The sequence below is a fragment of the Gorilla gorilla genome, chromosome 15 (assembly GCF_029281585.2).
Source record: "Gorilla gorilla gorilla isolate KB3781 chromosome 15, NHGRI_mGorGor1-v2.1_pri, whole genome shotgun sequence".
Taxonomy (NCBI): Eukaryota; Metazoa; Chordata; class Mammalia; order Primates; family Hominidae; genus Gorilla; species Gorilla gorilla.
In genome coordinates, this window is record NC_073239.2 from 87,971,627 (window position 1) to 87,996,135 (window position 24,509).

Sequence of the window (24,509 nt, forward strand, 5' to 3'; positions counted from 1 at the left end):
CTATAAAGTCACAAACAACAGCCATATATTGATCGTCACTTTGAGCAAGACATTAGGTTGTCTATGAGGATCTCTCAGGCAGGAAAATCTAGGTGTGTAAATCAGTACTCATCATTGCCAAAGTTCATGTGCTCATGAAAATCCATAAAAGTGAACAATAGGCTTATATACTAAAAGAAAGGATATATGCATCTACCTTACAACCCAACAATTCTACTTCTAGATGTTTACACAACAGAATTAAAGTACAATTGATTCTTGAACAACACAGGTTTGAACTGCATAGCTACATTTATACACAGATTTTTTCAGTAAATGTATTGGAAACTTTTTTGGAAATTTGCAACAATTTGAAAAAGATGAACTACAAAGCCTAGAAATACCAATAAAATAAGACAAACTTAGGTATGTCATGAATGCATAAAATATACATAGATACTAGTTTATTTTATTATTTGCTACCATAAAACACACAGAAATCTATTATAAAAAGTTAAAATTTATCAAAACTTACAAAAACACAGACTATACATGGCAACACCTGCAGTTGAAAGAAATGTAAACAAACAAAGATGCAGTATTAAATCATAACTACATAAAGTCAACTGTGGTACATATTAATATTATATACTACAGTAATTTCGTAGTCACCTTCTGTTGCTATTGCAGTGAGCTCAAATGTTGGGAGTATGCTTAAAACGCCGTGTGGCACTAATCATCTCTGTGTGAGCAGTTCGCCTTTCCAGTAAATTGTGTATTTCAATAAAAAGTGATCTCTTGCAGTTCTTGTGTATTTCTCATTGTGTTTAGTGCAGTACCATAAACCTTAAATAACACCATGGGACCCATACAAAGTGCCACTAGTGATGCTGAAAGGGCCCCACGAAACAGAGAAAAGTCATGACATTAAAAGGAAAGGTTGAGTTGCTTGATATGTGCCGTAGATTGAGGTCTGCAACTGTGGTTGCCCACCATTCCAAGATAAGTGAATCCATCTTAAGGACAAGTGTGGAAAAAAAGAAAATTCGTGAAGCTTCCACTGTTACTACACCAGCAGGTGGAAAACCTTGCGCATTTTACAAAATACCTTTTCATCTCATGTTGAAAATAATAGCTTTTATGTTGGATACAGGATTGCTGTAAGAAAGGCATACCTATAAACACTAATGTTATTCAAGAAAAAGCGACATCATTATATGGCAGCTTAAAGCATAAGGAAGGTGAAGGACCTAAAGCTGGAGAATTTAATGCCAGCAAAGGATGGCTTGATAATTTTAGAAAGAGCTTTGGCTTTAAAAATGTCAAGATAACAGGAGAAGCAGCTTCTGCCAACCAAAAGGCAGCAGACAAGTTCCCAGATGCCATTAAGAAAATCATTGAGGAAAAAGGATATCTGCCTGAACAGATCTTTAATGCAGGTGAAAGTGCTCTATTCTGCAGCGGGGGTTGGGGGTGGGGAAAGCCACAAAGGACATTTTTTTAGTAAGGAAGAGCACCAAGCACCAAAATTTAAGGCAGGGATGGGTAAGCTAAGTTTACTGTTTTGTGCAAATGCAGAGAGGGGTTTATGATCGGGACTGTCTTTACCTATAAAGCCGCTGACCGCTAAGCCTTGAGGGGAAAAGATAAACACCAACTGCTATTTTGATTGTACAACAAGAAGGCCTAGACAAAGAGAACTCTTCCTGGTTTGGTTCCACCAATGCTTTGTCCCTGAAGTCAGGAAGTACCTTGCCAGTAAAGGACCTTCTTTTAAAGTTCTTTTGATATTGGACAATGCCTGTGGCCACCCAGAACCTCATGAGTTCAACACTGAAGGCGTGGAGGTGGTCTGCTTGCCTCCAGATAACATCTCTAATTCAGCCTCCAGATCAGGGTACGATAAAGACCTTTAAGACTCATTACACATGGTACTCAATGGAAAGGATTGTCAGTGCTATGGAAGAGAACCCTGATAGAATATCATGAAAGTCTAGAAAGATTACACCATTGAAGATGCCATTGTTGTTATAGAAAAAGCCATGAAAGCCATCAAATACAAAATAATAAATTTCTGCTGGAGAAAACTGTCCAGATGTTGTACATGACTTCACAGGATTTATGACAGAGCTAATCAAGGAAATCATGAGATTGTGGATATGGCAAAAAAAAAAAAAGGGGGGGATGAAGGATTACAAGATGTGGCTCTTGGACAAATTCAAGAGGTATTAAGCACCACACTAGAAGTATTAACAGAAGATAACTTGATGGAGATGAGTGCTTCCAAACCAGCGCCAGATGATGAGGAAGACAAGGAAGCAGTGCCAGAAAACAAGTTGACTTTACACAGTCTGGCAGAGTGATTCGGATTATTCAAGACTGATTTTGACTTCTTTTACAGTATGGACCCTTCTGTGATATGGGCACTAAAGCATAAGGTAGAAGAATTGGTACTATATGGAAACATTCTTAAAGAAATGAAAAAGGAAAAATGTCAGAAAAGTACAATGTTTTTTGGTAAAGTTACACCAAGTGTGCCTGCTTCTCTTCCCTCTCCTTCCACCTCCTCCACCTCAGACTGCAAGACCAACCCCTCCTCTTCCTCCTTCTCAGCCTGTTCCAAATGTGAGATGACAAAGATGAAGACCTTTATGATGATCCACTTCTACTTAATGAACAGTAAATATATTTTCTCTTCCTTATGATTTTCTTAATAACATTTTCTTTTCTCTAGCTTACATTATTATAAGAATACAGTATATAATATGTATAAAATACAAAATATGTGTTAATTGACTATGTTATTAGTAAGGCTTCTAGTCAACAGTAAGGTATTTGTAGTTAACATTTTTGGGGGAGTCAAAGGTTATTCATGGATTTTAGAGTGCATAGGGATAGGCACCCCAACCCCTGCATTGTTCCAGGGTCAACTCTATATGTCTACACAAAGACTTAAACACAAATGTTTACAGTGTTTTTATTGATAATAACCTCCAACTGGAAACTACTCAAATGTCCGTTAGCAGACAGGCGTACAAATTATGGTATATCCACACAACAGAATATTACTCAGCAATAAAAAGAAACTGATAACAAACAGTAGATCAGTGGTTACTTGAAGTTTAGAGAGTAAATGTCAGAGGCAGGAAGGAACTTTTTGAGTTGATGGAAATGCTCTATATCTAGATTGCAATAGTGGTTACCTGGGTATGCACATTTGTCAAGATGCATCTAACTGTACACTTAAAATGGGTGCATTTTGTTGTAAATCATATTTCAAACTTGACTTTTAAGAAGATTCTGTTTCCAGAGAGCTGAAAATATAAAATTTCTATTAACCTTTGCCTTTCAGACATAGTCTTTGATGATGTACTTTTAGTACTTCATAGGTGTTTTTGAACTTTTTTCTTTATAGTTCTTTCCCCACCCCCTCCAACCTTATGTATTACATGTGCTTACTTTTTGGTAATTAAAACTGTTATGTTGGACGTGATGCCTCACGCCTGTAATCCCAGCACCGTTGGGAGGCCAAGGTGGGAGGATCTCTAGAGTCCAGGAGTTTGAGACCTGCCTGGTCAACATAGTGGGACTGCGTCTCTGCGAAAAAGAAACAGAAATATTAGCCAGGCAAGGTATCTATCGCATGCCTTTAGTCCCAGCTACTTGGGAAGCTGAGACGGGAGATCATTTGAGTCCAAGAGTTTGAGGTTACAGTGAGCTATGATTGCATCACTGCACTCCAGCCTGAGCGACAGACCAAGACCTTGTCTCTAAAAAAAACCCCAATAAGAAACTGTTATGACCTGTGCAGTATTTACTATTGCATATTGTCCTACATGTACACAGTACTTTCATATGCATTAGATCACCACGACCCAGAAAGTTATTTTAATCCCAATTTTGTAGAAGATTAACCAAAACTCAGATGAAGCAAATTGCTTTTTTCATCTGTTCTCTTTCTTGTCCTCTATTTAATTGCTTTTGTAAAATATCTTTCCTCCTTATTTATTTTCCTTTATTAGTACTCTTTGAGGATTACATAGTTATTAGAACTAAAATAAACCAATGAAAATCCAAATGAGTTCACATATGATATGTGCTGAAAATTTTACAGTCTGTGATATCCTTGAGGAAGGAATAATTTCATATTAATTTTTATGTTCTCCTTGCTTGGTACAGTGGACTGTAAATGTTTGTTTAATGAATGAGTTTCATTGTTCTAAAAAAGTAGTGTATCCTGTGCATCTGCTTGTAACATCTCAAGTATATTTCTAAAATTCTTTTGAAAACTTTTACCAGTAAAACTGATAACATCTCTTGAATATTCTTAAAAATTAAACATTGCTCAATAATAAACATCTTTCCATCACTCCACATTATTGTACAGTATCCCCAAAAACCAATCGTTGCCAGTAATTTGATATATCTTTTGTGATTTCTTCTAAGCACATACATTTTCATCTATGTGTGTGATATGCTCCTTTTTAAAAATGTAATTTTGCTATATGAATTAATTGTAACATGCTTTTTTTTTCATTTAATATGACATGGACATCTTTCCAAATCACCACATACAGAGGCACCTCACAGTTTTCAATGTATGTAGAACTTTACATATTTATTCAACCATTTTAAAGCCAGTGAAAAGAGATATTTAAACAAGATGAAACATTTTCCACTTTGGGCATGCCTGATAATTTCCAGCTTTTTGTTCATTTTCTTAAGAATATGATTATTGGCCAGGCGTAGTAGCTTGTGCCTGTAATCCCAGCACTTTGGGAGGCCAAGGCAGGAGGATCGCTTGAGCTCAGGTGTTTGAGGTCACCCTGGGCAACATAGCAAGACCCTGTCTCTACAAAAAATTTTTTAAAAAATTAGATGGGCCGGGTGCAGTGGCTCACGCCTATAATCCCAACACTTTGGGAGGCTGAGATGGGTGGATCACGAGGTCAGGAGATCGAGACCATCCTGGCCAGCAAGGTGAAACCTGATCTCTACTAAAAATACAATAATTAGCTGGGCGTGGCAGTGTGTGCCTGTAATCCCAGCTACTTGGGAGGCTGAGGCAGGAGAATCGCTTAAACTTGGGAGGCAGAGGTTGCAGTGAGCTGAGATTGCGCCACTGAACTCCAGCCTGGAGACAGAGCTAGACTCCGTCTCAAAAGAAAAAAAAAAATGAGCTGGGCATGGGGGCGTGTGCCTGTACTTAGGAGGCTAAGGTGAGAGGATTGCTTGAGCAAAGGAGGTCAAGGTTGCAGTGAGCTATAATCACACCACTGCACTCCAGCTTGGGTGACAAAGTGAGATCCTGTCTCAAAAATTAAAAGGTAGAAAAATAAATTATTATGCCTGTATCTGGACTTTTATTTTTCATTCAAGTAATTGTAAAAATACTACTCTACAAAGATGGCATTCCTTTCCTAATAGAACTATTTGCTAAAAGATAGCACATCATATGGCATCTGGCTCTCTGCTTGTATAGGAAAATGTGAACGCAGTATTTAAAAGAAAAATTAGAGTTGGTGTATGATATACAGAAGTTAAGAACTGCTTATCAGTATATTATGAATGCTATCTTAGATCAAGTGGTCTAGAAACAGGTTAGAGTCCAAGATTCTTGTGAATTAATCAATTGAGGGTTGCACTCAAGAAATGTTGTAAAGAAGTGTTAGAAGGCGGATGGAAAAAGGGAAGCAGCTCAGTAAAATGTGTTTTAGCTGAATTCTAGCCTTAGCTGGGTTTTAGAAGAAGCTGTGGAGTTAGCAGTATCTCCAAAAGTTATGCTATATACTTCCTTACTTCTCACCCCATACAGAGAAGGATGTACCTCCCCCCTCCTCCCCACCCCGCACCGGCATCTCCTACCCAGGCAGCTCCATTAGCTAAAGGCAGTTCCTAGAAGAGAGGAACCTTCTAAGAATTATCCTAATTTGCTTAGGATAATGGCCTCTATCCACAGCCATATTGCTGCAAAAGGAAGTGACTTAATTCTTTTTTATGGCTGCGTAGTATTCCATGGTGTATATGTACCTCATTTCCTTTATCCAATTTACCATTGATGGGCACCTAGATTGATTCTGCATCTTTGCTATTGTGGATAGTGTTGCAGTGAACGTAAGAATGTATGTGTATTTTTGGTAGAACAATTTATTTTCTTTTGGATTTATACCTAGTAATGGGATTGCTAGGTCAAATGGTAGTTCTGTTTCTTTGAGAAATCTCCAACTGCTTTCCACAGTGACTGAACTAACTTGCATTTCAACAGTGTATAAGCATTCCCTTTTCTCCTCAGCTTTGCCAGCATCTCTTGTTTTTTGACTTTTTAATAATAGTAATTCTGACTGGTGTGAGATGGTGGTTCTGATTTGGATTTCTTTGATGATTCGTGTTGTTGAGCATTTTTTCACACTTGTTTGCTCCTTGTATGTCTTATTTTGAGGAGCATCTGTTCTTTTGCCTACTTTTTAATGGGGTTGTTTTTTGCTTATTGAATTAAGTTATAGATTCTGGGTACTAGACCTTTGTTGGATGCATAGTTTGTGAATAGTTTCTCCCATCCTGTAGGTTGTCGGTTTACTCTGTTGACAACTTCTTTTCCTGTGCAGAAGCTCTTCAGTTTAATTAGGTCTCACTTGTCAGTTTTTGGTTTTGTTGCAATTGCTTTTAGGACTTAGTCATAAATTATTTCCCAAGGCTGATGTCCAACATGGTGTTTCCTAGATTTTCTTCTAGGATTCTTATATTTTAAGGTCTTATATTTAAATCTTTAATCCATTCCATCTTGAGTTAATATTTGTATATGGTGAAAGATAGGAGTCAGGTTTCATTCTTCTGCGTATGGCTAGCCAGCTACCCTAGCACCATTTATTGAATAGGGAGTCCTTTCTCCATTGCGTATTTTTTGACAACTTTGTTGAAGCTCAGATGGCTGTAGGTGTACAGCTTTATTTCTGGGTTCTTCATTCTGTTCCATTGGTCTGTGTGTCTGTCTTTTACCAGTACCGTGCTGTTTTGGTCACTGTAGCCTTATAATTTGAAGTCAGGTAATGTGATTCCTCTGGCTTTGTTCTTTTTACTTATAATTGTTTTGGCTGTTTAGGCTCTTTTTTTGCTTCTATAAAATTTTAGGAGTTTTTTCTAATTCTGTGAAAAATTACATTGGTAGCTTGATAGGAATGGCATCGAAGCCGTAGATTGACTTGGGGCAGTATGGCTGTTTTAACAGTATTGATTCATCCAGTCCATAAGCATGGAATGTTTTTCCATTTGTGTCATGTCTGATTTCCTTCAGCAGTGTTTTGTAGTTCTCTTTGTAGAGATCTTTGGCCTCCTTGGTTAGATGTATTCGTGTGTGTGTGTGTGAGAGAGAGAGCGAGAGAGAGAGAACATTGTAGATGGGATTGCATTATTGATTTGGTTTTCGGCTTGAATATTATTGGTTAATAGAAATGCTACTGATTTTAGTACGCTGATTTTGTATGCTGAAACTTGAAGTCATTTATCAGTTCCAGGAGCTTTTTGGCAGAGTCTTCTGGGTTCCCTAGGTATAGAATCGTATCAGCAGCAAAGAGAGATACTTTGACTTCTTTTCCGATTTGGATGCCTTTTTTTCCCCGCTGCCTGATTGCTGTGGCTAGGATTTCTGGTACTGTGTTGAATAGGAGTGGTGAGAGTGGACATCCTTGTTTTGTTCTGGTTCTCAAGGGGGATGCTTCCAGCTTTTCCCCATTCAGTATGAGGGCTGTGGGTTTGTCATAGATGCTGCATCCTGGAGATTTTGGCATGTTGTATCTCTGTTTTCATTTATTTCAAATAATTTTTTTATTTCTGCTTTAACTTCATTTCTTTACGCAAAAGTCATTCACAAGAAAGTTGTTTAATTCCCATGTAATTGTGTGGTTTTCAGAGATCTTCTTAGTTTTGATTTCCATTTTTATTCCACTGTGGTCCAAGAGTATGGTTAATATTATTTTGATTATTTTTTTTTTTTTTTTTTGAGACGGAGTCTCACTTTGTTGCCCAGGCTGGAGTGCAGTGGCGTGATCTCGGCTCACTGCAAGCTTGGCCTCCTGGTTTCACGCCATTCTCCTGCCTCAGCTTCCCGATTAGCTGGGACTGCAGGCGCCCGCCACCACGTCTGGCTAATTTTTTGTATTTTTAGTAGAGACGGGGTTTCACCGTGTTAGCCAGGATGGTCTTGATCTCCTGACCTCGTGATCCGCCTGCCTTGGCTTCCCAAAGTCCTGGGATTACAGGCGTGAGCCACCACGCCCGGCCTATTTTGATTTTTTAATTTATTGAAACTTGCTTTATGGCCAGGCATGTGGTCGATCATAGGGTATGTTCTGTGTGCAGATAAAAATAATGTATAGTCTGTGGTTGATGGGTGGAGTATTCTGTAGATGTCGATTAGATCCAATTGGCCAAGTGTCAAACTTAAGTCCAGAGTTTCTTTGTTAGTTTTTTGCCTCAGTGATCTAACACTGTCAGTGGGGTATTGAAGTCCCCTACTATTACTATGTGGCTAAGTCTTTTTGTAGGCCAGTAAAACCTTGTTTTATGAATCTGGGTGCTCCAATGTTGGGTGCATATATATGTAGGATAGTTATGTCTTCTTGTTAAATTGAACCCTCTATCATTAGGTAATGACCTTTTGTTTCCATTTTTACTGTTGTTAAAGTCTATTTTGTCTGATATAGGAATAGTGACCCCTGCTCTTTTTTGTTTGTTTGCATGATAAATCTTTCTCAAGCCCTTTACTTTGCACCTATGAGTGTCATTGCATGTGAGATGGGTCTCTTGAAGAGACCAGACAAATGGATCTTTTTTTTTTTAATCTACCTTGCAACTCTGTGTCTTTTAAGTGGGGTGTTTAGACCATTTACATTCAAGGTTAATATTGATATGTGAGGTTTTGGTCCTATTATGAAGGTGTTGGTCCTATCATGAAGGTCCTATCATGTATCATGAATGGTTGCTTCGTAGTTCTACTGTATGGTTGCTTTATAGGGTCTGTGGGCTGTGTTCTTAAGTATGTTTTTGTGGTAGCAGGTATTATTTTTTTGTTTCCATGTTTAGAACTCCCTTAAGGATCTCTTGTAAGGCTGGTTAAGTGGTAACAAACTTCCTTAGCACTTGCTTGTCTGGAAAAGATTTTATTTCTCTTTCACTTATGAAGCTTAGTTTGGCAGGATATGAAATTCTTGGTTGGAATTTCTTTAAGAATGCTGAAAACAGGCCCCAATCCCTTCTGGCTTATAAAGTTTCTTCTGAGAAGTTTACTATTAACCTGATGGGGTTCCCTTTTTATGTGATCTGACCTTTTTCTCTAGCTGCCTTTAAGAATTTTTCTTTAGTGTTGACCTTGGACACCCTGGTGACTGTATGCCTGGTGATGTTCATTTTGTATAGTATCTCACAGCTGTTCTCAGATTTCTTGTATCTGGATGTCCACCTTTCTAGCAAGATTAGGGAAATACTCTTGAGTTATTCCCTCAAATATGTTTTTCAGGTTGTTTACTTTTCCACCTCCTCTCTCAGGAATGTCATTAATTGGTAAGTTTGGTTGCTTTACATAATCCCGTATTCCTCAAAGACTCTCTTCATTTCTTTTATTCTTTTTTCTTTATTTTGTCTGACTGAGTTATTCCAGAATACCAGTCTTAGAGGTCCAAAATCTTCTGCCTGGCATTTACTAACTTCCTACACTTAGGAAGCAATTAAGCCTCTTTAAGCTTCAGTTTTTAAACATGGAAAATGCAGGTATTATCAACTCAACCTACTTGACAAGATTGTTGTAAGATTCCAGTGAAATAATGTAGAACATTTTACATTATGAAGCATTATTTATGTATACAGTATTATCTCACATATCTCAACCCCCCAGCTAACAGGCTCTATCCTTAAGGATATTCCTTCTTACTCTCCCTCTTCTCCTTTCACATAGCACAAATTCTGGTCAGTTGACTTGAGTGCAAATGGATTACCTTACCGGGATACAGAAATTTGTCAACCTCCCAACTATAAATATGAAAGCAGCCTATCATATTTACATTTCTTTAATATACCATTTCAAAACTGCAGATTTGTGTTACAGTTATTTCAGTATATGTCCTGTCCCTGTTAATGTGTAGGTTTGTAATAGGGAGATACATTTCATATCTTCTTTGTTTTATCCATGCTGCCTGCCAGACAGTCTTGTACGTGGTAGATACTGAATAACTATCAAATGAGTAAGTAGTTATTAAGACCAAGATACTTTTCAGAGAAAACTTTACCAACTTCTCTAGGACTAGGACCCCAAATCTGTGCTCAAAGCTTCTAGCTTTGAGCTGTATCTTAACTAGGTGAGAGGCAGGATAAAGTGATATACTAGAACCCATTTTAGAGATATGACTTTATGTGAAAAGTATCTAGTTAAGAAGAAACACATATAGAGACCTTTTATATAGTTTTAGCCTTCCTTACCTAATAGTGACATAATCCTTCAACAGAAAAAAAAACATGAATAAAGATACGAAAAACCAACTTGAAAGAGAAAAACAAAACACATAAAAACCAGAAATGATGTTTATTCATCTAGAACTTAGAGGAGAGGGTTGGATTGAGGAATTTACAAAAATAGTATAGTAGTAATGAGCTACTTCCTAACCCGGTTATGACTGAGAATCTATAATTTATCTCTAATAATATTAACATGTGTTGAAATATTCATAATAAACCGGTTTTTAAGAACTTTCACTTAGTAACTGTAGAAGTTATCAGTTCTCTTATTTTCCTTTAAAAATTTATATATTATTTTTGTATTTAGGATCATTTTACTTCTCCAGATGAATATGATGACCCTACTGTGCTCTATGAAGCCATAGTATCTCATGAGAAGAACCTCGTAATAGCCCATGAAGGGGACCCTGCATGGCGGAGTGCAGTACTTGCCAACTCTCCCTCCTTGCTTGCTCTGCGGCATGTCATGGATGATGGCACCAATGAATATAAAATCATCATGCTCAACAGACGCTACCTGAGCTTCAGGGTCATTAAAGTAAGTGTTTGAGGTATTTATTTGTGTCCAAAACATAGAAGTTGAATAACTTGATCTAAAATTTTTTTTTTTTTAAGACAGAGTCTCACTTTGGGCCCAGGCTGGAATACAGTGGCATGATCATGGGCTTACTGCAGGCTCTCGACCTCCCTTTGCTCCACCTCAGCCTATCGAGAAGCTGAGACTAAAGACATGCACCACCATGTCCGGCTAATTTTTGTGTTTTTTGTAGAGACAGGGTTTTGCAATGTTGCCCAGGCTGGTCTCATACTCCTGGCCTCAAGTGATCCACCCGACTCAGCCTCCCAAAGCTGTACAATTACAGGTGTGAGCCACCACGCCCAGCCTTGATGTAAACTTTTAAAAAGTAATTGAAAGTTTTTTCACAGAAAAAAAATGTGATGACCATATTACATTTGTCTTTCTTGTTTATGAGCACTTAATTTTACTTATTTTTTTTTAGTACTTTATTCTGTCCTCTGAAAGTTTCTCATGTGCCATAAAGCCTTAAAATTTTTGGTAATTTCAGTTTTGACAGTCTTTTATCCATTAAATGGCAGGTCTTATATATTTTATATATGCAATTTGGGCAGCATCTCTTTTTAAAAAGTCAGCACCATATTGCTAATATAATATGATTCTTAGGTTGCAAAATGATAGCATACCATGTACTTAATAAAGATCAGAAGTTAAATAGTTCATTCTAACTTTTGCTTGTTTTTTTAAACATCTCAGTGCTTTAAGAGGCTTAATTTCTGAAATTTTATTCTGATAGTTTATAGTTATTTTTTAAATTCACATTAATCGACCCACAAATGTCATAAACATTCTTTCAACCGTAAATATCTCTCATTTCTATAAAAGATGTCTATAGTCTTATTTATCAGTGCTTTGCCAAGTTAAAAAACTAAATTGACTTTATTTTACTTGATACTCTAAATACAGAGCATGAAGAAAGAGCTGTGTAGATACTTATTATTTAGCAACCTGCTAATGACAAAGGGAAATTGGCTACCTCCTATTTAAATGTGACCTACTTATATTTGTTCCCTGCTTTTCACAACTGGTTATCATAATATCTTTTGTATTCCTCCCATTTCTGCTCTTCTGTTTCTGTGAATTTTATTCTTGGCCCCTTAACCTAATTCCCTGTGTTCTGGTTTTCAGGTGAATAAGGAATGTGTCCGAGGTCTTTGGGCAGGGCAACAGCAGGAGCTTGTTTTTCTACGTAACCGTAACCCAGAGAGAGGTAGCATCCAAAATGCAAAGCAAGCCCTGAGAAACATGATAAACTCATCTTGTGATCAACCTATTGGCTACCCAATCTTTGTCTCACCCCTGACAACTTCTTACTCTGACAGCCACGAACAGCTTAAAGACATTCTTGGGGGTCCTATCAGCTTGGGAAATATCAGGAACTTCATAGTGTCAACCTGGCACAGGTGAGCCAAGGGGTTGTATTATTCAGTGCTGGTGTATTCCTGACCCTCTTAATCTAGGCAGTGTGCATCACCTGGGAAGCTTGTAGAAAAAATTACAGGTGCCATGGTACAATATGAACCCATTATTTCTGAACTTCAAGAAGTAGAATCTGAGCATTCTTATCTTCAAAATCTTATTAGATAAATCTGATGTATAATTGTGGTTAAGAACCATTGCTCCATTACTTGGTAGAATCTTGGAAAATTCCCTTTATTTGTTTAATTTTTTTAACTTTCTATTGTATATTACCACTATTAGAATATTTGGATATTTGTTCTGTACAAACGGGAAGTTAAGAGAAAAACATAACATGCAAGTTGATTACTTTTTCTAGTTTACCATTCTGTTCCAACACTAGGGGGAGCACTCTGTACACATTGAAACTTGATGGCAATGCGGAGATACTACTGCCTTTTTAACAATACATTCTCACTCAGATCTGAAATCTACAGTGTTTTCAAATATTCACATGATTTTTTTTCTCTGTCTTTTGTCTAGTAAATTATGTCTGGTGTAGGAACATCATAGTTTGGATGATGAAGAAATATTGCAGAACATAAGGGTTGTTCAGATTCTTAAATATAGCTTAAGAAAACCAAATCTGGCAATTAAAGCAGCAAACTCTCAAATGTTCAGTCTCCGCCCAAACAGAAGGCACAATATAAGTCAGGGGAGTGTTCAAAGAAATTTTCTTTCCAAAAAAGATCTAATATGCTGGAATTACCGTAAAGAGATTCTTTCCCCCTAAGAAAAATGGCATAGAGTGCCGAATTGTCCTTGTTTGCTTAGTCACTCTCCATTTTTTAAAAATAGGAAAAATGATTTCAGCACCTCTCTTCAAGTACACTATATTAACAGTATAAATAAATTAGGTTTTCAGGGGTTACATACTTCAGAGTCACTGAACAGACATTGGCACTGGTAAGAATTCTGTTTCCAGGCCCGGCGCTGTGGCTCACGCTGGGTAATCCCAGCACTTTGGGAAGCTGAGGCGGGCAGATCATAAGGTCAAGAGATCGAGACCATCCTGGCTAACATGATGAAACCCCGTCTCTACTAAAAATAAAAAATTAGCTGGACATGGTAGTGGGCGCCTGTAGTCCCAGCTACTCAGGAGGCTGAGGCAGGAAAATCGTTTGAACTTGGAGGTGGAGGTTGCAGTGAGCCGAGATTGCGCCACTGCACTCCAGCCTGGTGACAGCGAGACTCCGTCTCAAAAAAAAAAAAATTCCATTTCCAGCTGTGATCTTAATGGTACAACTGAGTTATATACAGTTCTTTATTATGGTGCAGGACAGATAATAGAGCATATGAAAGATTTGAGGCAGTGAATATGACGGGTATAGTTCTTAAGCCACTTTTTGAAAACGTAATGAATTTTTTTGTTCCTAATATTGATTGCACCATAAAGACTTTAAAAGGTGGACATTAGTAGCATTTGCAGTTCAGAATAGCTGGAAAAAGAATAAAATACCCATTTTGAAGTGATCTTGGAATAATGCTTCCTACTCTGGTATTTGTTCCTAGGCTTAGGAAAGGTTGCGGAGCTGGATGTAACAGTGGTGGCAATATTGAAGATTCTGATACTGGAGGTGGGACTTCCTGCACTGGTAACAATGCAACAACTGCCAACAATCCCCACAGCAACGTGACCCAGGGAAGCATTGGAAATCCTGGGCAGGGATCAGGAACTGGACTCCACCCACCTGTCACATCTTATCCTCCAACACTAGGTAATGTGAAACAAAGTTATATGTCTAATGTTAGCTTCTTAGCCATAGAGGCTGGTTAGTATATGTGTATAAAGAGGATTACATGTGGTCCACTTGGAAATTCAGAAATAGAATTTTTTTTTTTTTGAGATGGAGTCTTGCTCTGGCTGGAGTGCAGTGGCACAATCTCGGCTCACTGCAAGCTCCGCCTCCCGGGTTCATGCCATTCTTTTGCCTCAGCCTCCCAAGTAGCTGGGACTAAGGCCACTGCCACCACACCTGGCTATTTTTTTTGCATTTTTAGTAGAGACAGGGTTTCACCATGTTAGCCAGGATGTTCTTGATCTCCTGACCTCATGATCTGCCCGTCTTGGCCTCCCAAAGTGCTGGGATTACAGGCGTGAGCCACCACACCCAGCCCAGAAATATGATTTTTTTTTATTCCAAGTTGTACATTATTCCATTTGTTCATATTATTTTATATATATAAATATATATTTTATATATTTGTATATATACTTTTAAAACTTGATAATTCAACATAAACATTTTAATATATTAAGGATTCTTTGAAAATATAATTTTTATTTTTTTTATTATTTTTAATTTTTTGAGACAGAGTTTCACTCTGTTGCTCAGGCTGGAGTGCAGTGGTGCCATCTCGGCTCACTGCAAGCTCTGCCTCCTGGGTTCACACCATTCTCCTACCTCAGCCTCCTGAGTAGCTGGGACTACAGGTGCATGCCACTACGCCCAACTAATTTTTTTTTTGTATTTTTCGTAGAGACGAGGTTTCAACCATGTTAGCCAGAATGGTCTCAATCTCCTGACCTTGTGATCCGCCCACCTTGGCCTCCCAAAGTGCTGAGATTACAGGCGTGAGCCACCACGCCCAGCTGAAAATATAATTTTTAAAGGCTAACAATATTTAACTATTATAATTAACTTCTCCCCTGTTGGACAATTACTTGGTTTTTCTTCTAACATAATGTTGTAATAGTCTTTGTATATAAGTCTTTATAATCATTTATTATTTTCATAGGTTAGAGACTTTAAAAATGAAATCACTAGGCCAAAGCTTATGAGAATAAGACTCTTGATATATAATGCCAAAAATCTTTCCAGAAAGGTTTTTTTTTTTTTAAACCAGTTGGTACTCTCACCAGTCCTATCGACCTTCCCAGCTTTGAAGATTGTCAGTTCCTGCCTCTGCTCCTTGCTTGCTCTAGGGGGGGCAGGAGAAGGGGTGGTCTTTAATTTTATTCTTTAATTTGCATTACTCTGATACCTAAGAATGGAAGTTTTTAATGAATTTATCAGCAGTTCCTCTTTCTAAAGTGCCTAGTTACATCTTTTGCCTATTTTTCTATTTGGTTATCTTTTTCTTACTGATTTGTGTTTTATATTCTGGATTTGAGCTCTTTCAGTTTTCTGTACCACAAATATCTTTTCCCATTCTGTCCCTTGTCTTTTCATTCTCTTACTGTGAAGAGTTACTTGCCTTCTTCTGATGAGAAGTCCTTAGTTTTAGTGAGAACAACTTACTATTCATTTATTTTATCATTAGTACTTTTTATGTCCTAATTAAGAAAATTTTCCCTGTCCCTAGGCCCTCAAAGTATGCTTTTATTAATTTCCCTTTGACATGAGAGCTACAATCCACCTGGTGTGTAGAAGGAATCAGGTCCCAACTGTCTCCATATGGCTGGGCAGTTGATCCAGCCATATGAAGAAGTTGATCCTCTCCCCAACTGCCCCCCTGACTGCTTCACATGAATCAGATAAAGTTCTAAGACATTTACTTAAATGTAAAGACATTTATTAAATTTAAATGTATATATTTTCAATGGGATTCAAGTGAAGAGACCTGATAGATCAACATTTTGGATGTTCAGAAATACGTATCTGAGATCTGTTTTCTTTTGTGGTTTTTGTATTTTTTTTTATTTGCTAAAGTTTTTTAAAGTTCAAATTCTGTGGCATATGAAAGACATAATAATTAAATATTTTTTATTTAGGTGAAAACCTAAAACTTTCAGTGTTCTTTAAATGTACTTTTTGTTCTTACCTTGATTAGCTCTTTTTATTTTTAGGTAAAAAGTACATGTAGCTATGGTTTCAATGTAATTAATTTTACATTACTCTTATGAGTCAAGAAAAAGACAAGTCTGAAGAATCATATCAAGCCACTTGAAAAAGGATGCAGAAGAACCTGCTTTTCAGTGCCACTGATCATTCCGATTTAGTAGTGATCCCCAAACGTATATGAAAATTACAGCGTGGTATTCACTGTCTCTCTATAGACAGTGTAGCTTTTCCTTGGTAGAAGTTGAAAGGGCAGTAATACTATACTTTGAGAAGTAGTAGTTATAGAGCTTGCCACATAGTAGGGCCTTAATAAATATTTCTTTTTAACTGGCAAAAATTATATATATTTATGGTATACAACATCATGTTTTGATATGTGACTATATTGTGAAATGATTAAATTAAGCTAGTTAACCTATCCATCACCTCATACACTTCTTTGTGATAAGAATGTTTTAGAGCTACTCAACAATTTTTAAGCATGCAACACATTATTATTAACTCTAGTCCCCAGGCTGTACAGTAGACCTCCAGAGCTTGTTCCTCTTGACTCAGTGGAACTTTGTACCCTTTGACCAACACCTCCTCTTCCCCAGCCCCTGGCAACCACCATTCTACTCTCTGCTTCTGTGAGTTCGGGGTTTTCAGATTCCACAAGTGAGATCATGCAGTGTTACTTAGTAAATCCTTCTGACTGTCTCATTTCCGTGAGATATTTCATTTCTGATATATTATGGAAGTATTCTTGTTATTTTAAAATACTCCTGTGAAACATATTTTAGGATTTATCCCAACCTTAAGTCCTGATATTTGCTGTAAAATATTTAATTATTAATTATGTCTTTCATATGCCACAGAATTTGAACTTTAAAAAACTTTAGCAAATAAAAAATATATTACAAAAACCACAAAAGAAAACAGATCTCAGATATGTATTTCTTTTTCTTAACTTTAAAAGTTTAGGCATAAACATTAAGTTCTGTCAGTTCACCAATTAATTGCTTAGGGGAAAAAGTCTTAGAAACTGCAAAACAGAAGTATTGTGTCTGAGTCATTCTACTTTGAGTGAGTGCTGCTGTTTCTCCTCCTAGGCACTAGCCACAGCTCTCACTCTGTGCAGTCGGGCCTGGTCAGACAGTCTCCTGCCCGGGCCTCAGTAGCCAGCCAGTCTTCCTACTGCTATAGCAGCCGGCATTCATCCCTCCGGATGTCCACCACTGGGTTTGTGCCTTGTCGGCGCTCTTCTACTAGTCAGATATCACTTCGAAACTTGCCATCATCCATCCAATCCCGACTATCGATGGTGAACCAAATGGAACCCTCAGGTCAGAGCGGCCTGGCCTGTGTGCAGCACGGCCTCCCTTCCTCCAGCAGCTCCAGCCAAAGCATCCCAGCCTGCAAACATCACACTCTCGTGGGCTTTCTTGCGACAGAGGGAGGTCAGAGCAGTGCCACTGATGCACAGCCAGGCAACACCTTAAGTCCTGCCAACAATTCACACTCCAGAAAGGCAGAAGTGATTTACAGAGTCCAAGTAAGTAAGCCCAGAGGTGGTCTTGTGCTGTTTTTGTTACTTATTTGTTTTTATTTCTTATTTGTTGAATGAAGGACTGTTGTGAATACACACCTTATCTTAGTCTCAGGACTAGAACATTTTTGAATGTTGGAGAAAAATTTCTTCAAACTTAAAAACTGAAAGCAAACAGTTTTTGTGATGGTGATATATGTTCCTTGTTCAGCCACTGTCTCATGGACATTGCAGTGAGGTCTACCAGAGGGCTGAAAAGAATTCAAGATGTAGCTCTTAAGATTTTTTTTTTTATTCCATTATAGGAATTTAAAAAGTAATCCCTCTCTGTGAAAAGCATTTTGTTTGAGATTACATAATTTTTCATCATCAAGAAAAAAATGAATTGGAAATGTTTTTATTTACCATGTAGATTGTGGATCCCAGTCAAATTCTGGAAGGGATCAACCTGTCTAAAAGGAAAGAGCTACAGTGGCCTGATGAAGGAATTCGGTTAAAAGCTGGGAGAAATAGCTGGAAAGACTGGAGTCCGCAGGAGGGCATGGAAGGCCATGTAAGTTCTTTTACAAGCTGGCGGTCTGGGGCTCTGCCTTTTTTGAAGTCCGCCTCACTTGGATGCATGGTTTTAGCTGATTTATACTTAAACGTATAATTTTCAGACAAAATTGCTACTACTAATCCTAGGTAGGGGTAAGAGTTTGTGAGTGTACTCCAGGTCTCCAGTGCTAACTTCTTGTTTTATTCTGAATCATTAGGTGATTCACCGATGGGTGCCTTGCAGCAGAGATCCAGGTACTAGATCCCACATCGACAAGGCAGTGCTTCTGGTCCAGATTGATGATAAATATGTGACTGTAATTGAAACTGGGGTACTAGAACTTGGGGCCGAAGTGTGAGCCAGTGTTTATTATAAAGACATTTCTTTTTCCCTCTCAATTCCAAGGCATTGGAAAAAGAGAGGAACGAGCAGAAGATGCCTGCAGGTATCACTTTGATCCTATGTGGGAGCGACTGAAAATAGAATGAGCTTGGTTAAGCACCTCTCCTTTGCCCTTCACCCTGACTCCTGTCACTGTCTCCATCCCCAAATAAAGCTGAAATATTTTTTTAAGTTAGCTGCCGAGAAAACATTTTGCATGACGGATAAAGTTCTGTTAAAATACATCCTTAAAAAAAGTTTTTCCTATGCATTGCCTATGCTTTAAATCAACAAACTCTTCATTTCTAAACTATGATCTCATATTTTTCTAATTTCTTTGCCAAAAATAATTGCCGTGTTTTGTCATAGAACATGAAATTCATTTACCTTGATTTTTAAGAACAGACCAGTGTAGAAATGTTCCTTTTGACTTATAGCAGTATAAAAGTTTAATGTACAGTGAAAGAGACTATGAACAGACATAGATTTATCTTATTCCTTGAGCGCTAAAAACTTTAATGAAAAAAACTGCACTAATTTTTTACAGCAATGCACTAAAGTCTGAGATTTCTCAGAACATTTATTTATATATAAAAATAAAATACCATTATTTAAATTGCCTTTGGGATTAGCCCCTTCCCTTTCCTTATAAACACAGGTAGCAGGAACTGTGCTGCTCATTTTTCTGTTAGTAGTGTGTACTTCATGCCAGGACATTGGGTATTTTCTCTAAAGAGAATATGGAATCTCAAGATATACGTAGCTTCATCATTGACATTTCTCAGAGCCAATAGTCAGCGGATCAGTCTTGTGAACACCACTGCCAGCTCCTGTGTCTACATCTCAGAGGAGCCCATGTGCTCTGCTTCTCTCCACCAGAGCAAGCTCTGCTGGGCGTGCTTCTGGGAAGAAAACACTTTTCTTTAAGAAGAAGATGAATGTCCAGGAATTTAAAGAAAGGATCAATTGCCTTTTATTTATGAGTTTCTAGCTCTTGAAGTTATTCACATGCAGTTCAGTTAGTCAAGTAAAATTTTTTTTCAAATAAAAGTATCCAAGTGGTGCAGTTATTATTATATCCCTCTTTAATAATTTTGCTTTTTATTTGTCCCCTCTTCTTTTTCTGTTACTTGAATTTTATTTCCTGTAATTTATAGTGTGTAGCTGTAAATTGAAATATTTATAACTGTGAAGTTGACTTGATTCATATGTTGTCTCATAACTTTATTTTTTTTAAATGCATATTCAGGGAAATATATTACTCATATTTACAATTGGGCGATATGGGAACTTCAATTTAGATTTAATTTGCAACTCTTAGCATTTTTTAAATCCTTGATAAAATTTTCCCTTTTGATGTGAAACTCCAAAGAAAATTGTACATCTCCTCTGAGCATTTAGGAGCAGCCATCTTTCTACCCCTTGTGAATAAATCATTGAAAGAAACAGGTAAAATTAATTTTAATGATACATTTTGTTTCATCCAGTATAGTCAAAGTATTACTATTTCATCATATGTCACTAGCCATATTTCAAGTACTCAATAGCTACATGCACCTAGTGGCTACTGTATTAGACAGTACAGATTTAAAGTATCTTTTGTTGAGGTGACGGAAGAGAGAAGCTGTTTTTCCTACCAGTGCTGATGTAGATCTCACATTATAGCATAACATTACAGTAGAAGGAATGAAAACTAAGAAAGTAAATAGTGAACATACAGATCTTACTGCATTTCCACTTTAAAACCTATTTATTTTCCCTTTTTCTAATTTTAAACTTCTGAGGTCATTCAGAACCTAATGTGCCTTGTGTTGACATTTCCATAGACTTTACACTTTACAAAATTTACTGTTTAAAAATACTTGTCAAATGATTTACTGAACCTTTATACAAAGGTACCCTTTCTAAATTGACCATTTAAAAATGTATTTTTGTGATACCGTCATTATGTTCTGCATTTGCCTCATTTTGGCAGATCTGCAGTATGCCATTAAAGTTTAGTGCTGTTTTTGGTTTTGGAGGGTTTTTTTCTGAAACTGAATTTATAATCTATTTCTCTGTATACATATATTTTTAAAATCTTCTGAAAGGAACTATGTTCCCTGCTGCTTCTTCCCTTTCTGAAGTGAATATGATCTTTTCATGGTCATTGCCTAGATAAAAGTAGAGCCTTTTCAATCTTAGACAGAAGATAATTCATTTTCCCACACAGAAAAAAAATCTGACCTTTACATGATTTAATCTGAAGGGCTAGAATTTTTTAATTTCTAGCCCCTCCTCCAAAAAAATTTTAAACACATCACTCTGAAAAGTCAGATTTCAAATGCAAGACTAGACTTTATATGGAACATATATGTTGGGTTTTGATTTTGGGTAGCAATTGATATATATTTTTCTCAAAACAAGTTGAATTTTGTTAACATATATAATTCTTTAGTGAATTTATAAATTAGGAACCCTGAGAGAAGCCCTGTTGTTTTTCTTAAGAGTCTAAAAATGACAATCTTTTAAAAATCATAATACTTTTCTAGTAATTACATCGGGGAATTGGTGATAATTGAAGAAAGATCCATTTCTTAAGAATAATTTGATCTAAATTATTATATGGAAATAAACATACTTGTGTTAACTAAATTGATCATAAATTCTTGTTCCTGCCTCACCCCTCACCCCCCAGAGAATAGTGAGTGACTCGTTTAGATTCTCTGCTTTTTTTCAGTTATGTACAAGACTTCAGCGTACATTAATGTCTTTAGTTTATAAATTTGCCAATGCTTTAATTTCCATAATTTGAAAGTTAAAAGATGTAACTAAAATACTAGCTTTTTTATTCATTTCCTTTTAGTGGAGTTGTATGATTGAAAACTTTGCTTTTTCTTGTTTAATTCTTCCGCCACCCCCTCTTTTGAGAGAAAGGTAATCGTGGAATGAGTTATAAATTATTGCCTTTTTTTCCTTTATTTCTTTCATTCAGTGGCAAAAAACATTTTATAACTCCTAAGTTTTTGGTTAATCTTCCAACTTATACCTTGGTGTGAACTCTCTTTTTACACCATTTTCAACACTGGATAAAACTTTAATGTTGACTTTTTGCTAAAGAACCTTAATTTTTCCAAGAATCTAGATTAACATAAGATGTTGATATTTAAGGAACTTGGAAGAGTAAGTGGTGAGGCTGTATATATATTTTTTAAGAGATTACCTTTTAGGAAATTAGTGAACAAACTTAACCAGTGTTCTGCCTTCTTTGACTTTGTTACTGGAGGATGATAATCTATTTCTATTAGATTCAAAGTATTTTGGAAAATATTTCAAGTATATCTGAAATACTTCTAATTCTTAAAACAGAAGTAGTCAGACAATATTTGTATCCCAAGTGAGATATGGAAAATTACTCTGTATACTAAATGTCAGGCAATGAAAATGTAAGTTTTTGTGTAGAAAACCCATTAAGAAGATGTGTTTTTCTTTCTGAATTAGTTTATTTTTCCATCACATACCAAAATATAGAAATCAGCCTCACATTTTTCAGCAAGGTTAGCTCATAGCCTTGATAAATTCCTCTGTGCTTCTGAGCAGCATCCTTCTGCCTCTGCTTAGCAGCTCTGCATTTGGTGGATTGCTGTTGTGAGTCATTCATCCAGCACTGGGCCTTTTAAGCTGAAGATTCACCCAGTGTCTAAAGTTGTCCTTTTCTTATAGCTAGCTTTCAAGCATCTTTCCTCCTAAATAAATATGTGACTTGAGAAAAAGGTAATAATGATTTTGTCAGAATTCTTTGAATTTATATTTACTAGCTACTTAACCATAAACTGCTGTCCAGATTGTTAATTTCATTTATATTTATTTTAATTAATTTTTCATGAATATGGACAAAGCCTTTTCTGGGGGGGGTGTGTGTGTGTGTGTTTGTTTTTTAAGTCGTCATTATTCATTCGTATTCTTTTTCTGTGTAATGTAATCATATAAAGTTACTTTGGACAGAGACCCAGTTAATTTTCTCTTTTGATAGGATACATGGTTTAGATAAGGTATAAAATGTCCCTTTTTATTCTAGAGGCTTTTCCTTTAATTCAGAGATAAGTGGAGATAATAACGTCAGTCAAGGCTAATGTGGTACATGGAACTTGCTAATGGAGGTTGGACATTCATTCTGTTTCAGTCTTACGTGGATATTGTTTCACTGGTGTTGAGGAAGAAAAAAATTAGATACTACCATGCATTGGGACAGCATAATTCTAATATTACACTGAATATGGCTTTTTAAAAATAAGTATTAAAAAGCCAATCATTTTCTCCATTTATCTTTTTTGTTTGTTTTTAATTTGGTTGATATGCACCCAGGCCGTCTTATTTTTACTTGTTAAATGTCTAGGAAGAACTGTGATTGGAAAGGAATTAATTATTATACAAATAAATCTGGTAGGATATGAGTGGAGTAAGTAAGTTTGCTTGAAACAGAAGTATATTTTCTACTTTGAATCACCTCACCAGAGTCATCTGTCAAGAATTATGTATAACAATTTATCTTTATTGCCTACATACAACATACTCTTTCTGAATTAAGATAAATAACTTCTATTTGTGAGTTGAACTTCATTATCTGCCATTTTGTGGAATCAACCTTACATTCTTTGGTGGAACTAGAGCTGATTGTCACCACAAGGTTATATGACAACTCTGTTCTAACACTTATACCTATTATATAGGGTTATACCTTTTTTCTTATGCCTCAGCTCTGTACCTGACAATTTATGATTCAGTGGAGCCAAGCTAGAAGGAACAAAGGTCATCTAACACTGTGATGGGGATGAATTCCTGAGTTTTACCTGCACAATGAGGTGGTGCCCCGGAATTCACAACAGAGTAGTGATTGATTGATAGAGCATAAGATGGCTGCTCCAGATGACGCTTGGGTTTAGTGTACTTGTGATTGAACAAGATTTTTTATCTATGAAGCTTGATTCTACAACCAAAATAATAGAAATGGGGGGGGGGAGGATCATGTCTGCTTATGCTTTTTAAAAGCTTATAGTTTAAGTAAAAGTAAAATGTAAAAACTGATTAAACCTATACAAGTCTGGCAATGAGCTCTGCATGAGGAAATGGAAGGAGGAATATTGAAAATGATTCTAGGAAAGTGAACGTAAGAAAGGAAAATGGGTTTTCCTTTTCTGATCATGGGCTCTGGAAAGTATTCATGGCCTTTACCAGCATTCAGTATAAACCAGAGATAAGGACATATGTACTTACGTGTGTCTGTGAGTGTGTGTGTGTCTGAGTGTTATTCTGAACAGCTTGTAAATATTGTAGTTGTTTAAAATGGAAAATAAAAGCTGAGTTTTTTTGGCAAATATATTGCATCAAAAATACAGTATTGACAGTGGATAAAACACTGAGGAAATAAATTTTTTTTCATTTTGCCTTCTGTCCATTTTTTGTCAAATTGAGAAAAATTAGAGTACACTATATTAAGTTCTGTATGGCATGTTCACACTTGGTTCTGAAATCATTTTAAACAAGCTTTGGCCTGTAAACATGTGCTTCAACTTGCAATAGATCAAAAGCATACATCATACTTCATGTTAAAACATGGTCTGTTTCACACTTTTCTTAGTGCAAGGGTTGTAGTTTGTCTTCTGAATTTATCTCGATGTTACATATTAACAATATTAGATAGAACATGTAGGATAAAAATGTGTGTTCAATCACAGACTAAACTACAATACAGAAAATGGAAAGAACATTTGGATTATGGTC

At 36.6% G+C, this 24,509-nt stretch overlaps 1 protein-coding gene across 10 annotated transcripts in view; it reads left to right on the top strand.

Moving 5' to 3' along the window:
* The window catches only part of PCNX1 (pecanex 1), a 207,376-nt gene extending 183,203 nt beyond the window's left edge, over window positions 1–24,173 (top strand). For all 10 annotated transcript variants that reach the window (XM_031001771.3, XM_031001775.3, XM_063697936.1 and 7 more), the window contains 6 exons: window positions 10,790–11,020; window positions 12,188–12,462; window positions 14,030–14,235; window positions 17,394–17,836; window positions 18,243–18,383; window positions 18,586–24,173. In XM_031001771.3, coding sequence (XP_030857631.1) covers window positions 10,790–11,020; window positions 12,188–12,462; window positions 14,030–14,235; window positions 17,394–17,836; window positions 18,243–18,383; window positions 18,586–18,726 — 1,437 coding nt within the window. In that variant the 3' untranslated portion in view covers window positions 18,727–24,173. The remainder of the gene's footprint in view (window positions 1–10,789; window positions 11,021–12,187; window positions 12,463–14,029; window positions 14,236–17,393; window positions 17,837–18,242; window positions 18,384–18,585) is intronic.
* The last annotated feature ends 336 nt before the right edge of the window (window positions 24,174–24,509 follow it).